Source organism: Primulina eburnea, chromosome 2 (genome assembly GCF_022965805.1).
Source record: "Primulina eburnea isolate SZY01 chromosome 2, ASM2296580v1, whole genome shotgun sequence".
Taxonomy (NCBI): domain Eukaryota; kingdom Viridiplantae; phylum Streptophyta; class Magnoliopsida; order Lamiales; family Gesneriaceae; genus Primulina; species Primulina eburnea.
In genome coordinates, this window is record NC_133102.1 from 41,978,492 (window position 1) to 42,004,723 (window position 26,232).

The 26,232-nt window shown below is 34.9% G+C and overlaps 4 protein-coding genes across 5 annotated transcripts; 2 read left to right on the forward strand and 2 right to left on the reverse strand.

Annotated features, from left to right (window-relative positions):
• Positions 1–1,460: 1,460 nt before the first annotated feature.
• Positions 1,461–4,876, reverse strand: LOC140823289 (uncharacterized). Of its 2 annotated transcripts, none has more exons than XM_073184557.1 (8): positions 4,738–4,876; positions 4,534–4,626; positions 4,173–4,240; positions 3,311–3,383; positions 2,824–2,942; positions 2,653–2,751; positions 1,959–2,058; positions 1,461–1,727 (listed from the first exon to the last, which is right to left on the reverse strand). In XM_073184557.1, exons 2-8 carry the CDS (start codon positions 4,615–4,617, stop codon positions 1,551–1,553), a joined length of 720 nt encoding a protein of 239 aa, XP_073040658.1. In that variant the 5' UTR covers positions 4,618–4,626; positions 4,738–4,876; the 3' UTR covers positions 1,461–1,550. The 2 variants fall into 2 exon arrangements, with proteins under 2 accessions (XP_073040658.1, XP_073040657.1); XM_073184556.1 differs by having other exon boundaries at positions 4,690–4,876.
• A 2,082-nt stretch (positions 4,877–6,958) lies between these two features.
• On the forward strand, positions 6,959–9,857 carry LOC140823290 (deoxyhypusine hydroxylase-B). Its single transcript, XM_073184558.1, has 7 exons — positions 6,959–7,249; positions 7,759–7,892; positions 7,986–8,200; positions 8,283–8,421; positions 8,715–8,841; positions 9,277–9,395; positions 9,486–9,857. The coding sequence occupies exons 1-7, from the start codon at positions 7,081–7,083 to the stop codon at positions 9,528–9,530; spliced, it is 948 nt and encodes a 315-aa protein (XP_073040659.1). The 5' UTR covers positions 6,959–7,080; the 3' UTR covers positions 9,531–9,857.
• A 741-nt stretch (positions 9,858–10,598) lies between these two features.
• Positions 10,599–23,369, forward strand: LOC140823291 (poly [ADP-ribose] polymerase 1-like). Its single transcript, XM_073184559.1, is given in 22 exon segments — positions 10,599–10,922; positions 11,367–11,416; positions 11,515–11,698; positions 12,332–12,515; positions 12,605–12,950; positions 13,255–13,450; positions 13,581–13,745; positions 13,856–13,916; positions 14,006–14,069; positions 14,167–14,418; positions 14,949–15,186; positions 15,301–15,410; positions 15,487–15,563; positions 15,672–15,832; positions 16,523–16,615; positions 16,617–16,715; positions 16,864–16,972; positions 17,078–17,160; positions 17,251–17,388; positions 17,558–17,635; positions 17,637–17,741; positions 23,149–23,369. Coding segments are annotated over 22 exon segments (2,985 nt in total). The 5' UTR covers positions 10,599–10,778; the 3' UTR covers positions 23,197–23,369.
• A 1,882-nt stretch (positions 23,370–25,251) lies between these two features.
• LOC140824337 (RING-H2 finger protein ATL16-like) lies at positions 25,252–26,049 on the reverse strand. The gene has a single exon (XM_073185937.1). It carries the CDS (start codon positions 26,047–26,049, stop codon positions 25,252–25,254), a length of 798 nt encoding a protein of 265 aa, XP_073042038.1.
• Positions 26,050–26,232: the final 183 nt, after the last annotated feature.

The window sequence follows — 26,232 nt, forward strand, 5'->3', positions numbered from 1 at the left end:
AAAAGCGTGTGTAACTTACCAAACCAAAAAACATAAATTTTTTCATCAATTTAACATCCAACCAAATAGATAGATAGACCTTATTTTGTTTTTCACTCCATGCACACGTGAGAAAGGAGAATTTTATTTTTCTTCCGTGTAGCAAAAGCTATAGGATTAGGTCTCTTGTGAGACGGTCTCATGAATCTTTATCTGTGAGACGGGTCAATCATATCGATATTCACAATAAAAAGTAATACTCTTAACATAAAAAGTAATATTTTTTCATAGATGACTCAAATAAGATACTTGTCTCACAAATTCGACATGTGTCTTGTATTTCCTACCATATATAATGTCATATAATACAATATTTATGGAGTAGTTTTATTTTTTTCTATACCAAGTTTTGTAGCAGGAAAAGTAGCTCCCATTACCACTGTCAAAAAATGATACAAAAGACTTGTCAAGCCACGTGTCATCCTGTGAAAGCTAGGTTCCCAACTATATCTGGGATAAAAATAGGTATTCATTCTTACAGATCCATAATTTTTTTAGTAAACCCATAAAAAAGAACAAATACAATAATTGGATACACCTTTGGAACAATAACATCGGATTTTCCCTCTATCTTACAAGATCTACATACAACATCTTCAAGCTGTTTGAAAGTGTTGATACAAGCTTTAGAACAAATGTTTGTAAAACGTTTTGTTTATATAATATTTTTATAAAAAAAATATTATATTGTTTTAAGTACAAATATAGGTTTAGACAAATGTTTATAAAAACAATATTTAACAGTTAAAAAATAAGACAAAAACTTGTATGAGACTATCTCACGGATCGTTCTCTTATTTGAGTCATCAATGAAAAAATATTACTTTTTATGCTAATAATACTATTTTTTATTGTGAATATCGGCAGGGTTGACATATCTCACAGATAAAGATCAGTGAGACCGTCTTATAAAAAAACCTACTCAAAAAATAATATGTTTTGATTTCTTTCTACATTTGACTTCATATATAAAAATATAAAAAAATATCTCGATTGTTCTTTATAAAAAAAACACTTTTTAAAAAACATTTTACAAAAATCTTATTCAAACACGCATTTTAAGTTTTTTACTTTAAAAACACTAAAAACGTTTTTAAATCACTTATCCAAACATAGCCTTAATTAAGTACTAGTTAAATTTTTTTTATAAAAATTAGATTACATCCTTGTAACTCACAGTTGTCAACGATCAATATATTTTTGTATACGAATAATTGATATCTATACGTTTAAATGAAAAACTGGAGACACCCCCGCCCCCGCTGTACAGACCGGGTTTCCATTCCCTCCTGGAGTGCATCAAGCATTCCAAGATATAACTCTTTTTCGCGGTCCGATCTCATATGACCCACCCTCATGTATGAATTGTGTCCTCAACCAAGAATGATATGCATTATTTTGGATATTTAATTTTCCGCATATAAATGAAAAACAACAAGACAATAGATCAAATCTTAAAACGTAAACGATCATGAAGACCAGCCAAAATAAAGTTGAACATGATTCATCATTCAAGTAATACGAATAAGTAAGACAACTATAATGAAAATACATGTCATTACGAACATCAGTAGCCACGTGAAGCATGATGTTTTCAAACTCTGGGAGTATACCTCCACAGCCCGAGTATTTGCATGTCCAGTGCTTGCTAGGCTGTGTTCAACAGCTTTCTCTGTTGAGGCTAGTATCTACAAACAAATATATAAATGAATCCGTCGATCCAAGTGAATGTGAGCTTTACAAATGGTGTTAATCACAGGCCGACTGTGGTCTGGCAAGGGGCTATAAACAAATCCATAGTGGGATCAAATGCAACAGCTCTTAATAACAATTTCGGTACATGGGTGAAAGAGAATAGATTGCTTTCTGCAAAAGCCAATGGTGAAAAGAACGGCAAGCAAGTAAATGTTTAAACTCACATTCTCCGTGTTTTGGATGGATTGACTCATCACAATACCACTCTCTTTAAGTTGCCTTGCCAAAAGAACCATTTCATCGGTCAAATTTTCTTGAAGTATTCTGTATGGAAAAACAATAAGATGATAAGTTGCTGGTAAACATCTGCAACAAGGACAATGCTCCAAAATGGATACAATTATTAGAACTTTATAAAAAAAACAGATAAAGTAGACCAAGAAAAAGGTATAACATGGACGGAGGCCGGACACTGGCAAACCATTAATCAAGATCAAATAAGACTGAAATTTGTGACTCAGATTACCTAAATTGTTTTTGCATTCTGAACACCAGAATGACCTTCGAATTCCTAAGAGCCTAGACATATTTACTCAAACCGAACAATAGTCACAACAAAATAGAAAGTGACATAAACAAATACTGGAATAGAGTCAAGGTTTATTTTAAAAAATTATCATAATCAAATTACTGGTTATAAGAAAAAGATAGAGTAATTGTGAATTTTTAATGTTGGAGTGGGACAATATTTGAAAGCATACTGAGCATAACTCTGCAATGATTGGTGATGTGTAGTTGCTAAATCGTTGATATTTGATACAAGTTCTCAAACAAATGTTAACAGTTCAGATATTAGTCAAGTAAATTGCATAAATATACAACACTTTATTACCGAAAAATACTAAAATGAAAAGATACCTGTGTTTCTCAATATGACTCTGTGCTGCAGCATCCAATTTGACCGACCTTGAATTATTGTCTTCAACAGTATCATGAGACCTATGCTCTGACAGGGGCCTGCATCAGTTAACATCCACTTCAGAAAGATTAAACATTTTACAATGACCACAGATGTCCCATTTCACTCACACAAATCTCTTCCTCAGTCCTCTGGGAGTGTAAACACTCTCTTCCTCTGATTTAGAAGGGGATTCACCAGTATCAGTCTTCAGAGAAGGCAGCTGAGGAACCTCTACACTGGACTCAGACTTGCCAAGTAAAGAAGAGTAGTTAGAAATTATTAACATAAACTGGAAGAGTTCAAACTTTATAAACACAATTGGTTTCAGTGTGCAGTTTCTTTATATGTCAGTGTTGTGAAAAGAGAGTAATCATATTATAAAACTATGTTTATTAATTCGAATATGCATCAAAATTAAAGAATCATAGTCAATATTTATCAGTACATTGATTGTAACTAACAGCTGTGGATTTAAATTTTAACAAATCTTATGATATCGTCATATTTGAGAACATGCATTTTCAAGCTTCCATTGAGATATCAAATACCCACACAATGTTTCATAGAGCTATTGAAGGGGAATAAATACAAGGAACCAAGTCACATTAAAAATACTGCAGGTTCCGCTAACTTTGCTGCTATAGCTTCAACTTTCTTTGAATATTCTCTTAATTGACCTTTTGAAACTCTGTAAAATAGTGTGGAAGAAGAGTTAGAATTGAAGCCACAATAAAATCAACGGAATGCAAGCATTCAAATTTAAGTTTAACATCAAGGAAGAAGCAATAACAAAATCTAATTTTTCTGAATGAAGAGCATGGATAGTTTTTGTTAACAAAGTCCACACCAATTAAACTGTTAGGCAATAAATCTAAGAACATAACCCTAAAACAAAGTGCTAACTTTCTTGGTGAAAGAGCACCTAAGTTTATTAGTCTCTTCGAATTGCTTGGGGAGCAGATGTGGGATCACGACTTTGCCCACCTCTTGGGAAGCAAGCACCTAAGGAAGCCCACCATGGAGGGTGTTTCACTCACCTCTTAGGATTTGGCGCATACACAATACAAACAATGACATAATGGCAGATCTTATAGAACTGATGCCAGATTCCAACGAAGTATCCCATCATCCTACAGTAACTTTTTGAAATGCGGATGTTGGTAGTAGTTCTTTACAATAGCCACGACAGATCAATTCTTCCAGGTACCCCTTAAAATAATTTGTTTTAAAATTCACCACCTCTCAAACTGTTATTTCGGACTAAATTGCCATATCCATCAAGATAAGTTATGCACAATCAAGAATTATCAACCAGTTATACAAAGGAGTAAAAAAAATCTGATGATAACACATGAAATAAGTCCAATATAAGAGTACAATCTAACTCACATAATTAGAAGTTACAAATCCTTTGCATACACAACGACATCGAATAATGTGATGTGCAATTAGATATATCCCAAGAGAAAAAACAAACCTTGGCAATCCTTCAGGACCCCTTTCTTCTCCCAATTGTTCCAATTGCTCTCTTAGAGTGGCTACATACTACAGAAAGAAAATGGTGCTTAAAAAACTTCAATTGCTTCCACGTTAGTACGAAAACAAAACTGAAATGTGAACATTCGGACAGTGTATCACAGGTGGTTAGAAGCTCAAACACCACACATCGCTCGGTAGATTAAGGCAGAATATCATGTTATAACAACTAAATTTTCAAGAGGAATCAATGCTAACATTAAATGATTAAGCATAAATATTTGAAACTCAATTGATAGAAGGGCAAACTATCAGGCTATGATGACCTATATAGTAATGGATTGAGAGGAATTCGAGCTTACATGCAAAAGCTTTGCTTGATTTTGTTGTTGTGGAGTGGCTGCAAGTAACCTTCTTAAATTCACTTCGGTTTTGCTTAGACCCATCAAAGAATCCTAAAAACCACAAACTAAAATAACGATCAAAATAAATAGGGAAAAAAGATTAAACAAACGCACCAATCAGAGAACAATAAGATCAGTCCATCAAAATAAAATCTGCAAGACCTCGTGATGCAGCGGCGAAAGCAATCGACGTGAGACTTGGCCTGGGTTTCTCGAAATGGCTTGTGTGGGTGCAGAGAGAATGATGGAAGAGAAAAGGTTGCAGGCTTGGCGTTAGATTTTTTCTAAGCATGAGTCAGTCTGAAGCCCAATCCAGCAAGTATCATGCATATACGGCTCTATACAAAAATTTACAATTTATTTAAATATTAAACCGGGTAAGGAAAATTTGTTTTTTTTTTAAATTATAGTTTTGGTATATTTGCGATTTTATTATTTTATGTTAAAAATTTCAATTTTAGTCATGTATTTTTCAGTTCTTGCCGGTTTTATTTTATTTTACTTTTTATCGAGATTGTTAACGTGACACTACACACATCAATATTACATCAATAATATGTCGAAAAAATGTTAAAATTGTCAAAATAATAGTGAAATATGACACAATAGATGACTAAATCGTAAATAAACAATTATAAAATAACCAAAAAACAAATTTCTCAATCGGTTAATTAGCTCAACCATATTTTTTTAATGATAACCAAAACTGAATTAATTAACAATTTTTAATTTTTTTTTTTGAAATAGCCAAAACAAATTTCTTAATTAATTGGGTTTAACCACAATTTTGCTCGGACCTAGCTAGATATTACATATTTAGTCATGAGGCATCTTTTAATTTGAATTACAAAAGAAAATAACAGTATTTTTTACTAATAAAGTATCATTTATCCAAACACCTATACTATCAATTCATATACACTTCCGTTTGGTACGTGTAATAGGATAAGTAAATGATTAATAATTAGAGTGATTTAAAAATGAGATATATGGATTAATAGTATGGTGAGATAAATAACATAGTATTTGGTATGATTTTAAAATAATTGATTAATTTTGTAATTTTTATTATAATGACCAAAATGCCCCAAATGCTAATTAAATATATATTTTTAAAATAATTGGATATATAATTAAATATTTATAATTATAATTACATTTATTAAAATTAATTTAAATCATTAAAAAATAATTAGAATTTAAAAAATATTTATTTTCATAAAAAATTAATTAACAAAATTAAAAATTCAATTTAAGATATATTTACATTATAATTTATTTTCTTTAAAATGATTGAAAATAATTAAAATATATGAAATTAATTTATTAAAAAATATAATAAAAATTTAATATTATATTTATTATTAAATTTTCACTAATTTTATTTTTCGGAGAAAACAATTCAAGGGTATTATGGTCAATATATAATCTTATCATGATCACTGTTCAAAAATTATTAATTATCACACCCTTTGAGGAGGGATATTTAATCACACAAATAACATGTATAGTGTTGGCTTTCAATCATAATCAAGGGCCTATAGATTAATAAAAAACGAACCAAACGCGAGATAAGAGAATGATTATTAAATAATTATTCCCTTATCATGGCTACCAAATATAGCCTTATTATACATATTCGATAGATTTATTGTTTTTTCATCTTGATAATTTTATATTTTATGTTTAATAAAAATGTGGTCAATGAAAAATAATTTTCATATGTTCAAAATAATTTTGTTATTGATAATTTATACATGAGTATTTATATAAATATTATCGACAAACAAATAATTTTAAAAATCTAAAATACAAATTGTTAATATATATATAAAAAATAATGTTTAATTATTAAATCAAATTCCAAATTATATTTTAATTTTTTGCTAAATTCAAAATGGATTTCCAAATCCAGTTTCAATTCCATTATTTTTCTTTCCAGTGAATTAAACATATTGTTAAGACAAATTTTATTAATTATTTTTTCATCAAAATCATCTAACTAAATGAAAGATATCATTATAAATTTATATAATTATTATATGATTAAAAACTTGTATATCATGAGAGTTTAGAATTTGCAATTATTGATTTGAGAAAATTTAATGACAGCTTTAATAATTAAAAAATCCATCATATCATGATAAATACATGTATTTAATCATATCATATAAATATAAAACGAAACAATAATATATAAACTATCGTGTTAACTCGAATATTTATATATCGTGCATCGAAATTTATTGGTAGCATATTTCTCCGTCATAAAAAAATAGTTATTTAATTAAATAATTATGATGAATATCATTTAATAAAAATAAATGATTGAAAAAACAAGGACTAAATTGAAATTCTCTACTTAGGCACAATTTGAAGTCCACTAATCCCTTGTAAATTTATCTTATTAATCATCGGCCTCTCTAAACCCTAGATTCCCGGAAGTTTGGCGGTGGTCGGAACTGCGATATAAGAGGCCTTCTTCGATTGCATACATTGTTTCCGATGGAAGCGTGTCCCGATTCCGATCGTTCATTCCGAGTTTCTGCCGAAACCGAGAGTTTTTTGTGCAAGCAATTATTGGACCAGAACCAGCCAATATCCGAGAGATTTAGAGCTCTATTTTCTCTCCGAAACCTCCGTGGCTCTGACGCTCGCAATGCCCTAATACTAGGTATGTTACAGGGAATGAGCTGTAAAAGAATTTCAATTTCATTTAATTCGGACTGGACATTGTAATTGTAGTTAATTGGCTTCGGGCTGTTCAATGCTATCGGCCGCCGTCTATGTTTACGATTTGTGCACGGGGCTCTGTTCGGTTAAATTATTTCTTTTTTTAAATGTTTCACCTTTCTTTTGCGGTGGAACTTCCATGTTACCTATCTATCCATTTTTAGATTATAATTTGAATTATGCCAAAAAGCTGTAAATGCAAAATATAGAAATTGGAAAGCTTCATCAAGAATGATAATAAACTCTTTACATGCTTGATTGAAACCCAAACAAGGAAGATGCTTCAGAAATTTTAATTACTCTTTTAAAGTAGTCCTCTTAAGTTTGAAAGTAGGAATGAATTCTGACTGTTGTATTGTTGAAACGACTTTCACTTTTTGTTGTGAAATTGTGTTTATTATTATTATCCTATAAATTAGGGTACTAAAGTTGTGGCCTTTTCTACTTCAGCAACTAGGGATGCTTCAAATCTGCTTGCCCATGAGGCTGCATTTGCTTTGGGTCAGATGCAAGATATTCATTCCATTCCTGCTTTAGAAGTTGTTCTAAATGATCTTTCATTGCATCCCATTGTTCGCCATGAGGTAACTTGCTTTTGAATATTTTCTTCACTTAGTTCAGTCATTTGAAAATGTTCCCTTGGTTTTAGATAATCTTGTAAACTTATGCATCCACAGGCTGCGGAAGCTCTTGGTGCTATCGGTTCGGAGAGTGTTATTCCCCTTTTGAAGAATAGTTTGACTTTAGATCCTGCTCAGGAAGTTCGAGAAACATGTGAACTAGCACTGAGTCGAATAGAGGAGATGACGAATTCTGTGGCTGGAGAATCATCTCCTTTCTTGTCGATTGATCCGGCTGCCCCTGCTTCATGTTCTTCTGTAAAAGAACTTAGGTAGCCATTCTAGATATAGGTAGATGACTATATGTATCCTGATTCTACCAGTTGCTTTTACTTTTCCCTTTCTACTTCTCAGAGAAATTCTATTGAATGAAAATAAGTGCATGTACGAGCGATATGCTGCTCTTTTTGCCCTCCGGAATCTTGGTGATAATGATGCTATATCTGCCATTATAGAATCCCTTGGTGCAAAAAGTGCTCTTCTGCGACATGAGGTCTGTTGTGTTCTTGCTTAATATATCCAATAGGATTGTAGTTGTCAGTTATTATCTTTATCCATTCGACACTGTTCACCTATTTGTATGACACTTACTTAGCACTAATGTTAAATTTATAGTTTGTATAACTTTGTTGTGCAACCATATAAACTGGGCTTTTTCTCTAAATTGGTGGCTTTTCTCTAAATTGGTATGAGCCAACACTATTCCACCCTTAACCTATTAAACTTAACAATATAGCCTGTTCATTGTTTCTATTTGTTAACCTCCTTGTTTTTATTATTCCTCAGGTTGCCTATGTATTAGGGCAACTGCAGAACAAAAAAGCTTCAGATGCACTATCCCAAGTCCTCAGAGACATACATGAGCATCCGATGGTCAGACATGAAGCAGCTGAAGCTCTTGGTTCTATTGCAGGTTTGACCCCGCCATATATTTCTGTTCCTGGATGGGAATCACATTTGAATTGCTTATATTTAATGAGCTTGTGATGTGAATTTGTGAACAGAGTAAGAGTTACACAAGCGTGTCTAAAAAAATTACCGATGTACACGACATAACAAAGACCCAGTAGCCTGTTCTGCAGAGAATGCGAAATAAAATTGTTTGAGTATTGTCTTGCATAGATGTCAAGGCTATATGGAAGAACCCAACGTCATCCATCCTCTATATTTTCACGTGATTAGAGCTTATATAATATGCATGGTCTCATACTCTCATTATGCCTGCTGTTTTTCCAGATACTTTCGATTACAAACAGCCTTTTTCACCTTTACTTGTTTTACCTGATATGTGATATACATTTCATGTTTATATATTTGTCATTTGACCCTTGTATGCTGCAATAAATAGATGAAGAATGCATAACCTTGCTTGAGGAATTTGCCAAGGACACTGAGCCTATTGTCTCACAGAGCTGTGAAGTAGCTCTCAGCATGCTCGATTTTGAGAGAACAGGAAAATCCTTTGAGGTAACTGAAGAACAAACAAATATGATAATTTTAACGGTAAATATTTAATCGAGCGTCAGTTGCTAAGATCCGTTCTTGATTCTTGTGCAGTACCTCTTCATGCATGCGCCACAAGTCGAGCAAATCTCACCCTAGGTTGGTTAGTTTTAGAATGATATATGTCTAAAATCATGTCACTGCTATGCCATTAACGTGCCGCTGGAAATTGAGTATCCAGTGATGCTGATTAAATCTAATCCTTCTCGTGGTTGAAGATCTGACCCAGGATGATTTATCAAACAGACTAAAGCGTAATTAAAATTTTCGTAATAAAAAAAATAGCGCTTTCTTGTTGTTTCCATCTTCATTTTGAAACATGTTTGCAAGTTTTTTTCCCTTCACAATTTTTTCGAGAAATAGATGAAAAAGAAGGATCGGACAATAATATTTTAAATTACATTTAATGCCCATGTATTTCTATTTCTTCTGTTTTTTAATGCGAATTTGAATTCAAAGACGTTTTAGTGTAGCTATCAATTTGGGTAAATAAAGGCATATTAGCGACAACTGAACAATTGTTTGTAACAAGCAGATCATTGCGGGAAAATGTATCATGGAAAATTCAGGTTTACGTACGCATAGAATTGAGAAAAGGGAAAAACTCATAATCGCGAAATCAAAGCGAAGAACTCTCTCTGGCGAAGAAAACAATCTCTCTTTCCCTCTATGGAAAGCAAGCAAACACAAAAACTAAAGAAACGGCTGCCTCATGAGCCACGGGAGTCCTGCCATTTTGAGTTGTGGGAAAGTCGTTATTGTTGTCTTCCGTTTAGTTGATATCGACTTCATAGGACTCTCAGATAAAACTGCTGCCATCGAACTTTTTCAAATATGATCATATATATTGTCAAAAAAAAATATCAAAGATACATAAATATTACTCATTTTGTATATAAAATAAAATGGTGGCCAGGATATGCTATTGTTGGCTACTGTTTTAATTTGCAAGAGAGGAAGGAAATTTGGAATCCAATCAATTGTATAATGAATATAATAATCAGATATGGAAAAAACATTTAAAAAATCATTAATTTTTCCATTTAATATATACAGCTTGAGATATTAACCAAGTTCAATTTTTTTTTTTTTTTTTGCAATTTATAAGGCGAGATCCGATGGTATCAACATGTTTCAAAGTTTTTGGATTTCGATTGTTAGTACAATGTATGTTAGTGGGCCTAAGCTCAAAGTGACTCCCTAGATCCCACTGCGGTGACAAGTTTTCTATTTTATCATTTCTCTCACGGTCGGTGTGCAGAATCCTGTAGTCACGTTATTTCTGTATCTACACCGATCGCAAAAGAAAGGGAGAAAAGGGGGAAAAAAGATAGGAAAGTGGGGGAAATGGCGAACCCTCCAAAGCCGTGGAAAGTGGAGTATGCAAAGTCATCAAGATCGTCGTGCAAGACTTGCAAGAATCACATTGAGAAGGAGAATCTCAGGCTCGGAAAGATGGTTCAAGCTTCCCAATTTGATGGCTTCATGCCTGTATTTATCTTTTTCTTCCTTCGCTCATTCATATATCTTCTTGTTGTTTCTTTTCGTCATAAATTTTGAAAAATGAACTCAGTTTTAGTATTTTTTTGTTCATATATTTAAAAATGATTTTTTTTTGGCTTTCTAAGTACATTGATGTCATTTTTTTGTTTCCTGGTTCGTTTCTCCTTTAGTACCTGACATTTGTACCATAGAGTCATTTCTGGGGTGCATTCTTGTCATTTGCATAATTTAAACAATTGTTTGCCCTTTGGGGTTTCTAGGTTCTTTGTGTTTCCTGTGTGGAACTTGTGTAACACGAGATATTTTTGATATCTAGGGTTTTTGGAACCAACCATTACGTTTTTTAACTCCTTCGTTTGATATTCAAATGGCTCTTAATTAAGCAGATAGCTTGTTTGATGCCACCTAACTGGTGTTTGTTTTTGGAGCCAGATGTGGAACCATGCTCATTGCATCATGAAGAAAAAAAAACAGATAAAATCGTAAGTGCTATCAGATGCAGGATTTGTTCGACCTTTGATGGACTAATTGTAAATATTCAGTTTCCTAATTCTTTTACATTTCTTTACATTCTTATCAGGGTTGATGATGTTGAAGGCTTAGAATTGCTTCGGTGGGAAGATCAACAGACAATTAGGAAATACGTAGATGGTGTCGGTCAGACAGATTCAGTTGCTTCTCCTGCCCTCCAATGTGGCATAGAAGTTTCACCAACGTCCCGTGCTACTTGTCGATACTGCAATCAAAAGATTACAAAGGGAGAGGTTAAGTATTTTGCGACTTTCCCTGTTAAACAATAAAGAGATTGATGTTTTATTTAGCCAGTCTTCTATATGTGCATGTCCTCATCATCCTTTTACTTGCCTTCTTCCTAATTACAAGGTAAGATAGTTTTAAAACCTGTTACTCCGGCTGGATCATATGATAGTGCGCAATTTCTTAATGAAACAGACGAGTTGGGGATGTCGAGTGGCCTTTCAGTTAGTTACATCTGTAGCACAAACTTGTTTAAGGGTTATTGTCAAAATCAATTGTCAAGAACCTAATCATGACATCTCTGTTCATCACTATTTACTACACTAGTTACAGATATATAGCTATTCGGAAATAATTCATTATTTTCATGACTAATCATGTGTTCTTTTGTAAGCAATTATGACAATCATGGCTTTGCATGCTCTGATGTCTCACCGTAAAGTCTTTATCTGATGCTATTCTGATTTCCCCCATTCACAATTGAACTGAAGAGGGGTTCTTCTCGAACTGTTGTTACCATTGTTTCTTTTCGCAAATTTAGATTTTGTAAATTTGTTTCATGACCATGTATACAGATGCCATCAGGTCTGTGGAAGCCTTGTTAAAGATCTGTTTCCCCCCCCCCCCCCCTCTTTACTTAGGTTCGTATATCAACTAAACCTGAAGGTGAAAGTGCTAGAGCCTTGGCATGGCACCATGCAAAGTGTTACATGGAAATGTCACCGACTTCCCAGGTAGAAAAATTTTCTGGATGGGAAAGTCTTTCAGCCACTGATCGTGCTACAGTTACTTCTCTTGTTACAAATAATGCCTCTGCTTTAGAAGGTCCAACTTCCAAATTTTCAGGATAAATCATTAGATTTCTTGGGGATTTCTTTGGTTACTGTCATGATGACCCATGATTTTTGTTTCAGGCACAAAAGTAGACGTTAAAGAGGAGAAAAATCTGTTGCAGGATTCAACATCCAAAAGTGGTAACAAGAGGAAAAGAGCATTTGAAAGCGATCAGGAACCGAAAAATTCTAAAGGTGGAGGTAACAGTTCTTCAATCAAGTTGCCTTCTGGAAATAATGTGAAAAATGTTGAAGGTGAACCCTCAAAAGAATCTGTCCTGGAAAGCCAACTTGAGGATCAGACTAGGGCTCTGTGGGCGCTTAAAGATGATCTCAAAAAGCACGTGACTTCTTCAGAGTTGAGAGAGATGCTTGAAGTCAATGATCAGGATTTGAAGGGATCAGAGCTTGATTTGCGAGAACGTTGGTAAATTTTATTCTCTTTTGATCAATTTGACTGCAAAACTCTTTGACCTAGTGAAATAATTTGAAATGCTTATTTTAGAAAATCCTAAAAATCCCTTCCCACTCACCCCGGCCCCCAAATTTTATATATCTGGATTGATTTATTACTATTTTTTATCTCGCTGATTTTCGTTTCGTACATGTCCTGATTGGTTATAATTTCATCTATTAACCTGATAATTATTGTGCCATTCAGTTTTTATCGTGTCAATGGTTTCTCTAATGTTGGACTCCTCTTATTGTTTCTCCATTTTTGGTCCTTTTAGTGCTGATGGAATGCTTTTTGGAGCACTTTCAAAATGCCCTCTTTGCTCGGGATGGATTCGTTATTCCTCAGGTATGTACAGATGCTGTGGATATTTATCAGAGTGGAGTAAGTGTTCGTATTCCACCGCTAAACCTCAGCGTGTCAAGGGAAAGTGGAAAATCCCTGAAGAAACAAGTAACGACTTTCTCTTGAAGGTATGTTAGTTGATTTGCACCATGTAGTTTTTCTTATATTTTCTATTGTACTTTTATGACACCATAATGCTTTTCATTCTTTGAATCGTTGACCTAAAAGTTAACATCACTACTCAATTGATATCCTCAGTGGTTTAAGTCACAAAAAGCAAAAAAAACAGAACGAGTTATCCTTCAATCTTCTCCTTGTGGATCATCAGGCAGTCAAGCCGTCAATTGGTTAAGCCCCTCATCAAAGGTTGAAAAGATTGGAGATTTGAAAGTTGCTCTTGCTGGAATCCCGCATGAATCTATGGTATTTTTAAGACATCTTTTTCCCCTCCCTCATTATCTTGCTGATAAATGTTCTTTGAGCTATATAATGGATTAGAAGGAGGCTTTTTTTCTGAGAAAGTACTTTCACAGGAAGAGTGGAAGAGCAAAATAGAAGAAGCAGGTGGACAGGTTCATACCAAGATAAGAAAAGGTTTATAGCCACTCTTCTTCAATTGAAAATTTGAGTTTTTTGTCTCTCAGTTCTTGTAAATCAAAATTGATGTTCTTCTAATATCACAGAAACCAATTGCTTAGTTGTAAGTGCTGTGTTGGATGAAATTGGGGCAGAAATAAGAAAGGCGAGGTAATCCTGGGAAACTGCAAAGAATATCATACCACCCATTGGTCCCTACCTCTCTGACCTTTTTTCTGTCCTTCACTCAATGATTTCTTCCTAACAGGAGAATGAAACTTCCAGTGTTAAGGGAAGATTATTTGATTGATTGCATTAAAAGACAGAAAAAACTCCCTTTTGATTTGTACAAAGTAGAATCTGTTGAAAAGACACATAGCATGGCTACAGTCAAGGTGAAAGGGCAAAGTGCTGTACACGAGTCTTCTGGTTTACAAGATTCTGGGCACATTCTGGAGGTTGGGAAAAATATCTATAATACAACTTTGAACATGTCTGACTTGTCAACTGGTGTTAATAGGTAAATGCTCTTATTCTTTCTGAAGTAATTTAATTAATGGTCATCTTAATAAGGCTTTCTTTCCGAATTTCTAACTTCTCGAATTTTATTTATACATTATATTTTGAAAATTTGATTTTTTATGCGAATGTGGTGCCAACTTGACAGCATATCAAGTGCTTCTACTGTTCTGAATTTTAATTGTGGCATATCAAGTGCTTCAACTGTTCTGAATTTTATTGTTGGTTTATATTGTTGGAGTAGGATGGAAAATTAAAATGTTGTGGGTGAATCATGCAGAGAATAATATTTTGTGATATGTTTTCACATAATGTTACCTTTTATACTTTGTATTCCAAAGGTCAGACACCACCAAACATAACATTTGAGTGCATGTGTGTGTGTGATCTTGATGATCTGCCTTGAACATCTCAATGCTGTTTTTTTTGGTTTTATAAACTTCAAATTTCAATATGCTTGCTGTGATATGTGAGATACTTTATTTTCTAGTGATATTTCCTGAAATTGTATTTTTTGTCTGTCATGTGAAGCTACTATATTCTTCAAATCATTCAAGATGATAGCGGCACTGATTGTCATGTTTTCCGAAAATGGGGTCGAGTTGGAAATGAAAAAATAGGGGGAAACAAGTTAGAGCAGATGCCTAAATCTGACGCAATTCAAGAATTCAAGCGATTATTTCTTGAGAAGACTGGGAACCCTTGGGAGGCATGGGAACAAAAGAAAGATTTCCGCAAACAACCTGGAAGATTCTATCCATTGGACATTGTATCGCCAATATCTTTCTCCTCTGATTTTGAATTTTTCCTATTGGAGAATGAAAGCATGTTCTTAAAATCGTGAAATGTTATCGGTTTGATTGTTCTAGTTTCTGTTTTGCAGGATTATGGGGTTAAAAATTCACCCAGGAAGCAGCTTGACTTTGCAAACAGCCAACTTGCACCTCAGTTGGTGGAATTGATGAAAATACTTTTTAATGTGGAGACATACAGGTTACTGATTTGTACTACTACTTGATGAAACCTTATGCTTTTCGAACCACAGATAGGGAGGTTCAAATTTTTGCAGGGCTGCGATGATGGAATTTGAGATCAACCTATCTGAAATGCCGCTCGGAAAACTAAGCAAAAGTAACATTCAAAGAGGTATATCTATCTAGATAAGTTATTGTTAGAAAATTATATTTTATATTCTAGTTAATCAAATAACTGAGCATTGATCAATGTACATCTAATGTTTTGTCCTAATTGCAGGCTTCGAGGCATTGACACAGATACAGAATTTATTAAATGATACTGCTTATGCTCCTTCTGTTAGAGAGAGTTTGATTGTTGACGCAAGCAACAGATTTTTCACCGTTATCCCTTCCACTCATCCACATGTGATTTGTGATGAGGATGACTTTAAGATGAAGGTACAGGGGCGGCGTTGCTACTACCAGTTTTTGTATATAAAAATGATGATGTCTCTTTGCATTTGTTGACTACTGGGTCTTCTTGTCCCTCATGCATATTTATTTTTTTTTTCCTGAATTGGATTTGGAGGGGTGAAGTATTGGGCTGTGCCGCTGTGAAACATTCAAATTGGCAAGATATGTAGTATAATATTTTAACCTCTTTGTATTTTCGTGAAATATTTTTTGTTGTATGGAGTGTTTCGTCGTGAGTACTGCTGTACCATCGTTTATTAATACTTTCATTAGATCTATGTAAAGTCTTATGTGACAGATTTGGTTCGGTAATCAACATTTTGCAAGCTTGTTAGAGCTTCTATACTTGATCATGCGTTTTTCTGAGGGTCTGTTTATATCACCAAGTCATTGAAACAAGAATCTGTTGGAGATAACTAACAGAGACTTGAGCCATTCTCTCCATTCTCCGTGATTTTTTTTTATTTTTGCAAGAAGTAGATTTTAGCTTAGAAATATTCTTACTAGCTGAGGTCAGTGACTATGATGTGGTTGAAGAAGGCAATGGATATTAAAAGATCAGCATATGCTCTCTCTCTCCCTTTTTTGAAATCATAGTTCTCACTGTAATCCATTATTCTTATGTGACTGACCTGTCTGCTGTGTGATGAATGATCTAATTATATTTTTCTTTAGGTGAAAATGCTGGAAGCTCTCCAGGATATTGAAATAGCATCCAGAGTAGTTGGTTTCGATACTGATAGCAATGATTCTGTCGATGATAAGTACTAGGAAGTTGCACTGTAATATTTCCCCTCTGCCTCAGGATAGTGAAGATTTTCGCCTGATTGAGAAGTATCTCCATACTACACATGCTCCCACTCATACAGTAATTTCCTGTCCACATGCCCTCCATTTTTATGCTTGAGTTCACTTTTCCTTGTTGCATTCAGCATGATGGCTTGGGCTAAAGAAATGTTCTTAGTGTGCAAGTGTATGTGCCCAAATTTTGATTATGTACATTGCGATGCTCTCAGGAATGGGCTCTCAAATTGGAGGAAGTGTTTTCTCTGGAAAGGGAAGGGGAATTGGACAAATACGCTCCTTATAGAGCAAAACTTAAGAACAAGATGCTTCTCTGGCACGGTGATACTCCTGCCATTTGCTTGGATAACAGAATTGCACACTCGAATTAAATCTCTGAGATGTAGCTTTTGGGTAAATAACTCTGTAAGTTTCTGTTACTTACAGGTTCGAGGTTGACCAACTTTGTTGGTATCCTTCGAGAAGGATTAAGAATTGCTCCTCCTGAAGCCCCGGCTACTGGATACATGGTATTGTTTTTTGCTCATCAGCCATAACTTCATTTAGGTGTTCATTACTTCTTTGTGAAGAATCAAACTTACCATTAATTTTCGATGCAGTTTGGGAAGGGAATTTACTTTGCTGATCTGGTTAGTAAAAGTGCTCAATATTGTTATACTGACCGGAAGAATCCAGTGGGATTGATGCTTCTCAGTGAAGTTGCCTTGGGTGATGTTTATGAGCTAACAAAGTCCCAGGTGACGTGAAGCCTATGTTTTACCTCTTATCTTTGGTTATTCTTAATTTTTTTTTTATTTTGAGATCTAGACTGGCTCGATTGTAGTTCTTGACATCCTTCACATTTAGATATGTGCACGTCTTTCACTTTCTCTGTAACAAATTAGTTTGTTTGGAACTTTAATTTAGTACATGGATAAGCCGCCTAAAGGCAAGCACTCCACAAAAGGCCTCGGCAAAAATGTGCCTCTACAATCTGAATATGTGGAAGTGGAGGAATAATGTAGTTGTACCATGTGGAAAACCAACAGCATCAAATGTCAGGGCATCCGAGCTAATGTACAATGAGTATATTGTCTATAACACAGCTCAAGTAAGTAATTTTTTGAGTAATCATATCTCATACAATGTGGCATATTGCTTATACATTCATGAACATGGCTTACCGTTCTTATGGTGTGTAATTTCTATTGAAATGTTCTATGATCGAGTAAGACAGTGTACGAGTTGTTAAAGACCCTGATTCTTTCTTTGGACTAATTCAGCAAATAGTTGCTATTAACATACTGATATATGCTGTCTGTTTCACAATCATCAATAATTGTTGTGCATGCAACACATTTCTTGGTATGAATCTTAATTATGGTTTTTTGCTTTGTTAATTTTTACTCCATGAAGAAGTTGCACGTAACTTAGTTTATGAGAACATTAGGACACAATCTTACTAGTAATGAGATTGGAATGCACCTAAACAGAAAATTAGATAATTATCTTGTCATGCCATCAGCTTTTAATTCATTTGGTATGATGGGAAACTGATTTGTCATTGTTCTTGTACTTGAAAAGTTGACTAGAATTTTCTACCCAAAAAAACAAGCGGGACTTGAATTTATCATATGTCACTTAGTGCATGAAGCAAAACTTAGTTGGCCTATATAATGCAATATGTTGAAGATCCGACAAGATCAACTCGGCTAAGCTGTTTTCATATTTAAAATTTTATACTTTATTTTGTAATTTTAATATTCGAATAGATTAGGTTGCTAGATTCATTTGTGTAGTATATATGTAAGGCTGTATTTATTGAGTATTCATGGAATAATGTTATCTTACTCGTTCCACGTATATATATTTCCCTCATAAAACTATATGGAATCAGAAGAAGGGGCCGATCAATGACAAAATACGGCATGGCCTCCGCTTCCAACTCCTCTTCTCAGGCACACACACCACAGCCTTTGGGCGACACATCTCCTCTTTTAATCACATGCCATAAACTTAATGGCAAAAACTTTCTGCCTTGGTCGCAGTTCGTGTTAATGTACATCTGCCGTCGAGAGGAGGATTTTCCTACGGGTTCCGCGACATGCCCTGATTCCACCGATCCAAAATTCAAGACGTGGAAGACCGAAAACAACTAGGTCATGTCGTAGTTGATTAATTCAATGATCCCTGCCTTCTTTATATTTCTGCCTTAGAGATTTGGGACGCTGCTCGTGAATCCTATTGCTGCAGCGACAATACAGTTTAGCTCTTTGCAACTGAATCGGCAATACACAATCTTCGACAAGATGATTCCAACGTGAATGGGTATTCTCGGCCCTCACTCGCAGTTTTGATTGAGATGCATGATTGGAAGTGCTCCAAAGACGAGAAGCTGTACAGATCCATTATCGAAAACAAACGGGTCTTGAAGTTCCTCGTGGGCCTACATATTAATTTGATGATGTCCGGGGCAGAGTTCTTAACACGAAGTCTTTGCCTAGTTTTTGCGCAGCTTTCTTGGAGGTACGTAAGAAGGAAAGTCGATGCAAGGTGATGCATGGTTCGTCCCAAGAATCATCTGATATCTCTCGTCCTTCAAAAACAAATTACTTCATCTCTTATCTGATTTCTCTCGCCCGTCAAGGAATTCGCTGCGGACAATATTCAAACAATAATAAAGAAAATATGATATCGGGACGTCTTTGGTTCGATTTTTGCAAGAAACCCACGCATAATATCGATAGTTGCTAGAAGATACATGGTAACTAGTGGATTGAAAACTAGCAAGAGAACGTCGTACACATTGTTGTCTCGTATCAGTCTTCTTATGCATCAGTATCGTTTACCAAAGAACAACGTGATCGAATGTTCTGTCAGCACGCTACCCTCTCCAATCCTATGTGGAGTATTCAATCCAGGTGTCCTCGGTCATCACATAAGATTTCAGTTATTGGATACGATATCATATGTCCGCAATTGCACTGTCACTACCCCCTCCTCAAGTCAAAATCAGTCGTAATAGATGGATGTCGAAGTGTTTGGTTCGGTTCATTTGGTTTATCCCCATATTTATGAAAGCACACCAAGATTTATCTACATATGTGTATTGTCCCGACTGTCATGTATACGTTTCCGTAGTGCATTGAATAAGACTGCATGCGCTGCATATTTTTAATCGGGTTTTTCAGGACTAACATTGGCGTCAAGTCCCTTCGTCCATGTCTATGATTTCTGATTCTGTTCTCTGGGACACATGGCATCTCTCTAGGTCACATTTTTTGACTAAGAAATATCCATTTGTGAAAATAAACTCTTCATTTCCTCATTGTGATGTTTGTCATGTCAAGGCAGTTCTCTCGTTCAAACCACAAACATATACACTGTCCAAGCCTTTTTCGATAATACGTAACGATTTTTGGAGACCTCGTGTCAAAAACATAACGGGTACTCAATGGTTCTTATTATTTGTTGATGATCATACTTGTCCGTCTTGGGTTTTTATCATGAAAGGCAAGAGTTAGACGCCAACAATTTTTAATGCATTATCCGCTATGATACACACAATTCTCAACTGATATCCAAATCCCACGCACTGATGGGGCTCTTGATTTCTTTAACATAGCCCTTGGGGATTACCTAACTACTCGAGGAATAAATCATCGAAGCTCCTGCGTTGACACACCTCAACAAAATGGTGTCGCAAAACGAAAAAATCGTCATCTACTCGAGGTGGATCGTTTTTTATTGTTCATACATAATGTCTCTCATCATTTCTAGGGTGAGGTTGTTCTCACAACCACTTGCCTCATAAATCGAATGCGTTCTAGAGTCCTTAAGTTCCAAACACCTGTCCAATCTCTCCTCAGCATCTACTCTAAATCACACTTATTACACAACATTCCTTTGCATATTTTTGGTTGCTCATCTTTTGTGCATATTCATTCCCAACGTAGAGGCAAGCATGATCCGCGTTCGCTCAAATGTATTTTTCTTGGGTATCAGAAGGGCTACAATTGTTATTCCTCGACCACAAAGAAATTCTACAATTCAATGGATGTCACCTTCAATGAGTCTAAACCTTTCTTTCAGTTCGGGGGGAACATATGATCAATGAACCTCATAATCCGGAACCTCTCACATACCAAGTGACCAACCCAAGTCACATCATATCCTTTATATTGATACACAATCCCATCAGATAACTCCCAAATTTTACCTTTTGACCATGTTTATTCACGTAGGAAGCCTCCTCAGGACCAAACACATAATCAACAATCCAAGAACATTCTTTCAACAATCTCTGGAAAACAATCAAGGTATGCCAAGCTTTGACTGACTTGATATTGATGATAGACCAATTGCATTGAGAAAAAGGATCAGTATTATGCACCCGACACCCTATAAGTAATTTTTTCAATCTTGATTTAATTATCTCCTGCATATCTAGCCTTTGTTGTGAATTCAGACTAGGTAGATGTCCCATCAAGCATCACCGAAGCTCTTCAACACCCACAATGGAGGGCAGCGGCCTTTGATGAAATACATACTCTTGAAAAGAACAACACTTGGCATATCACTGAACTTTTGTTGGTTGCAAGTGGATTTTCACAATCAAACATAAGGCCGATGAGAGCGTTGAACTATATAAATCACGATTAGCAGCAAAAAAGTTTATTCAGACATATGAGATTGATTATCAAGAGACCTTTGCCCCAGTAGCCATGCTAGACACGGTTCATGTGTTCCTATTTATTGCTGCAAATCTAGACTGACCTATATATCAACTTGATGTTAAGAATACATCCTTAGATGGAGATTTGGGAGAAGAGATCTACATAAGTATTCCACATGGATTTGAATCCAAAACTACTGCCAATAAACTATGCAGATTAAAGAAATCACTTTATGGTTTGAATTAATTCCCAGAGATTGGTTCCACAAGTTCACCAAAGTCTTGAAAGAAAGTGGATGCACAAAGTGCATCATATCACACAATGTTTGTCAAGCATTCCAACCAAGACAAGATTTCTGTTATCATTGTATATATCGATGACATTATTATTACTGGGAACCATGAAGAAGATATAACTCAGATCAAGCAACTACTCTCAAAAGAATTCGAGACGAAGGACCTAGGGCACATGAACTATTTCTTGGGAATGGAAGGGACCAGATTAAAACATGATTATTTCTCAAGAAAATCTGTCGTAGACCTTTTGAAAGAGACATGGATATTGGGATGCGAGCCTCTTAATACTCCTATGGATCCAAATATAAAACTTGGAAAGAATGAGGAAAGTCTAACAGTGGATAAAGGAAGATATCAGAGGTTAGTGGACAAATTATCAATATCTATCTCACACAAGACCTGACATTGGATTTGTTGCAAGTGTTGTAAGCCAGTTCATGAACAATCCAACAGAAGAACATATGAATATTTTTCACGCGTTGAAGTACCTCAAAAGATCCTCTGGGAAGGGACTATGCTTCCACAAGACTGCCCTAAGAAACATACAATTATACAGTGATGCTGATTGGACTCCACTGACAGACGATCCACATTTGGGTATTGCTCATTTGTATGGTGTAACATTGTAACATAGTGAAGCAATAAACAATATGTGGTGGCAAGAAGCAGTGCAGAAGCCGAGTTTCGGTCCTTGGCCAATGGAACTTGCGAAGGTATATGAATACAAATGTTGTTGGCAGAACTGAAATTAGAGGGGCATCATGTAGTGGAACTAAAGTGTGAGAATCAAGCTGCGATAAGTATTGCCAAGAACCCAGTTCATCATTATCGAATTAAGCATGTTGAAGTTGTCATTTCATAAGTGAAAAACTCGAGGAAGGAACTTTGAAACTGTGTTATGTCCCTAGCCACGCACAAGTTGCAGACATCCTAACTAAAGCCCTATGCCGACCAACATTTAAAAATTGATATCCATGTTGCGCATGATCAACATAATCAACCCAACTTGAGGGGGACTGTTGACGATCCGATAAGATCAACTCGGATAAGCTGTTTTTCATATTTAAACTTTTATCCTTTATTTTGTGATTATCTTCGGATAGATTAGGTTGCTAGCTTTCATTTGTGTAGTATATATGTAGGGTTGTATTCATTGAGTATTGGAACAAGATTATCTTTTCCTTCCACATATACATATTTCCCTCATAAAACTACACTATACCTTTGTAGTAGCCTAGTAGGTTTGTCTCATTTAATGAAAGGTGTGTTACCTAATTGTGTGGAGGGTTGAGTTAGAAGGTTATAATATGAAGTTTCTCAAACCTCGCTGAAATAAATTTATTGGCTTTATATTTTCAGAAATCGTGTACTGAAACTGGCCACCAGTTTCTTTCGTTTTTGTGTAGAATTCTGCTAAATAATGCCTATATCTACTGATTCATCTATAATGAATTTAGTTTGGTGAATGTTTGAGCGCAGTCAATCTTTAGCACTCATGCATAAGTGCATTTGCACAAGGTTTGGTGACTTGAACATTATGATGTAGGTCAAGTTGCAGTTCTTGGTGAAGGTGCGGTTCCATCATAAGAGATGAGATATGAATGTGAAGTAAGACGTTATGGTGCACGATGGTGTCAATTATCGTTTTTTTGGCGACTACTTGCTTGTGTAGTTTCTGGCTACTACTTGTTCATGTCGTTTTGGCAAATGGGATTCTCATATTTTGGCTAGATCTCATTTTGTGGTTTGTTGGAGATCTTAGCTTCATCCAAGGTTGTAAGTGGCATTCACAAGATCACGACCACCGTGAGGACTTGTAACTGCCCCTTCCCTTGTGCTGAACTTTTCAAATATTCAGGTATCCCCAGTTGTTATGAGCTGCTACTGCCTAGAATATAATAATGATTATAACACTAAGTTCATTCTAGTATGATAATGCAATACTGCTGACTATTCTTTTTTTTTTAATTCATGACAATGGGGGTGAAAGGTTTTTGTTTTAACATGATTCGGACTCCCATCTCTCCCCTATTGTTGTAAGTTTATGCCACAACAACACAAGGGTGTTGGCAATACTACTAACTACTATTCCCGTGTTATGCTACTGTGTTATTGCTATATAATGATACTCTTATAACTTTAATAATACCTACTTAAGGGTCAATCGGTTTACGTCTACATTGAAAAGTAATACTTTTTGACATAAAAAAATGAGTTCAGATTAGAGATCCAATATTGTTCCGTGAGACGATAGGGTCGTGTCGGATTTGGACAAAATTGTATAGCTTGTGAGATTTTAGCCAAATTTTTTCTTTAAGACTATAATTTATTATTTTTCATTTTTGGTAAGCTTCCGTTTCCTCGAGAAATCGGTTTAGAAATGTTGAAATTCGATTCTGGTTCCATTTTATTGTATCTCAGGCATAATAACAGTTTTACTTCGGTAAGAATTTTTGTTTAATATAATGTATTATTTATTGTTAAAATCTTGTGTAGCACTGTGCTTACCATGTAAAACATATCTCGAGGTGAGTGATTTCTTGAAGTCAAACAAGAAGATACAGAATCCTTCACTACTGACAGATACTTAACTTCTAACTGGCATCTTAATTAACAGTTTTTATAAAATAAATGCCACCTGGATTGATGACGTCCGTGGTCAAATTTATTAATTTTTAATGGATTCAGTCTATTAGTTATTTGAAAATATTTACTATAAGATTATGCTTTTAAATGTTATTATATTATATGATTTAATATTATAAAATAATATTAAATGTACATTAATTCAATTGTTTGAAATCACATTTTAAAATTAGTTAACTTCAGAGCAACGGAGATTTCGAGCCACGAGGGATATGTTGTGAAAGACTGACCAAATATTTAATAAATATACTTGTGATCGTTTTCTTGCTATGTGTATGTTTATGTTACAGGTTAAGATTAAACTAGGATCTCATGTATTGCTAATTTGTGAAAAATATATTTATTCTCGACTTCCCTCAAATGTTGGGTTTAAGTTATCACTTTTTTATGTTTTATATTCTCATAAAATCGTTATTTTTTTAATGCAATTTTTTTCTTGTTTTTGAGGGCATAAAGCCTGGAAAGGGAAATCTATGAGAGGAGGTTTTTATTTTTATTTTTATTTTTTCAGCCCAAAAGGGGTGGGCAGTATCTCCAAACAAGCCGAATTTCAAAGGGTATTATGGTGAAATGACATTTACGGGGAAATAAATTTGTACGCTTAGTGACAAAGATGGTTCACATAATGATATTTTTTTAGTATTATAGTATGGATAACAGTAAATCATGGTCCTTGTTTTCACAATTTATGTCTTAGGAAATCATTTTATATCGTGGTTGGATCGATGAATTTGTTTTGGAGAGATTTATTTCTTTGAAAGAAAGATTCGAGGCATTAATTCAAGGTATATTTGAAATATATCGTAATTATTGCAACCAGTAAAGAAAATTACCTGGTCAAGTATTATGATGATGCTGTAATAGTAAGTGGGCTAAAACTGAACAAGAAGATTTGTCTTTCTTGATCTTCTTCCCTGTCCGAATGAAAATAACAGTCTACTATCACTACTGCTGCTAATTTATTCGTTGCTTCGAACTTCACTGATGTGCCATCTATGCGATGTTACCTCTCGAATTGTGAGTGAAGACAGGCATTCGCGAGAGAATCCATGGATAAAGATCGTCTGATGGGCGGAACCGAAAATTCTCCATATTTCTTTCTTACATCTATGCCTTCATCTCCCATCTCGTGATAGGTTCTCGATTTCTTGAGTTTCTCCATCTGCTGTTCCAAGTTTCTTGAAGAATGGCTACTAGTTGAATCACTTATTTCTTGATCCCTGTCTGTTCCATCTGCTCCACTCACTTCAAACACTACAAAATCTTCTTGACTTGAATAATTTGGAGCCAAAATTTTCTCGAACCTATATCCGTTCATGCAAGAAATGGTTGATCTGCATAAAGGGCAGTTGGAATTACTCTGTAACCATACATCAATGCAATCCAAATGAAATGCATGGCTGCATTTTGGAAGAATTCTTAGCATTTCATTATATTGAAATTCATTCAAGCACACCACACATTTCAAGAAACTGCTGCTTTCTTGGTCATTCCTGATGTACAGAAAAGCTGGAAGTTCTTGAGTCAGAAACTCATCGATCCCTCTCAAGTAGACCGGGACTTGATCTTCGTGTCCCGGTGCTCGATTGCCGGAGACATGGCTCGAAGGGTTGTGCCGCCGTTGACATCTAAGGTAGCATTTTGTGGCAAAAAAGTAGTAGGTGAGTGTCAAGAAAGCTGTGGCGGAGATGGCTAATACTGCAATAGCAAAGATTGCAAATCCATTGTCCGGATTACTTGAAGGAGATTGATGGGATAAAGGTCTTTGAGGATTGTAAGTAAAATTTTCAAATGTGGCCATAGGGAGGAAATAACTTGGGTGAGGATTTTCGGAGTTATTTGACTTTAAGGGAATTAAAGAAAACAATACGTGGCGAATTATCGAGGAAATTCAAAGTCAATCTTATTTAAAATTGACTTATATTAAAATTAAATTTAAAATTTAAATTTAAATCAATTGGGGTGATTATCGGTTGAGGAAGGC

Excerpts from the sequence above, each read along its gene's own strand:
- LOC140823289 (XM_073184557.1), bottom strand. The coding sequence starts at position 4,617 with ATGGGTCTAAGCAAAACCGAAGTGAATTTAAGAAGGTTACTTGCAGCC. Across the intron at positions 4,241-4,533 it reads ATCAAGCAAAGCTTTTGCAT|TATGTAGCCACTCTAAGAGA; the intron begins GTAAGCTCGAAT and ends TTCTTTCTGTAG. Across the intron at positions 2,752-2,823 it reads GGACTGAGGAAGAGATTTGT|GCCCCTGTCAGAGCATAGGT; the intron begins GTGAGTGAAATG and ends TAACTGATGCAG.
- LOC140823290 (XM_073184558.1), top strand. The coding sequence starts at position 7,081 with ATGGAAGCGTGTCCCGATTCCGATCGTTCATTCCGAGTTTCTGCCGAA. Across the intron at positions 7,250-7,758 it reads TCGCAATGCCCTAATACTAG|CAACTAGGGATGCTTCAAAT; the intron begins GTATGTTACAGG and ends TTTCTACTTCAG. Across the intron at positions 9,396-9,485 it reads GAACAGGAAAATCCTTTGAG|TACCTCTTCATGCATGCGCC; the intron begins GTAACTGAAGAA and ends ATTCTTGTGCAG.
- LOC140824337 (XM_073185937.1), bottom strand. The coding sequence starts at position 26,049 with ATGGCCACATTTGAAAATTTTACTTACAATCCTCAAAGACCTTTATCC.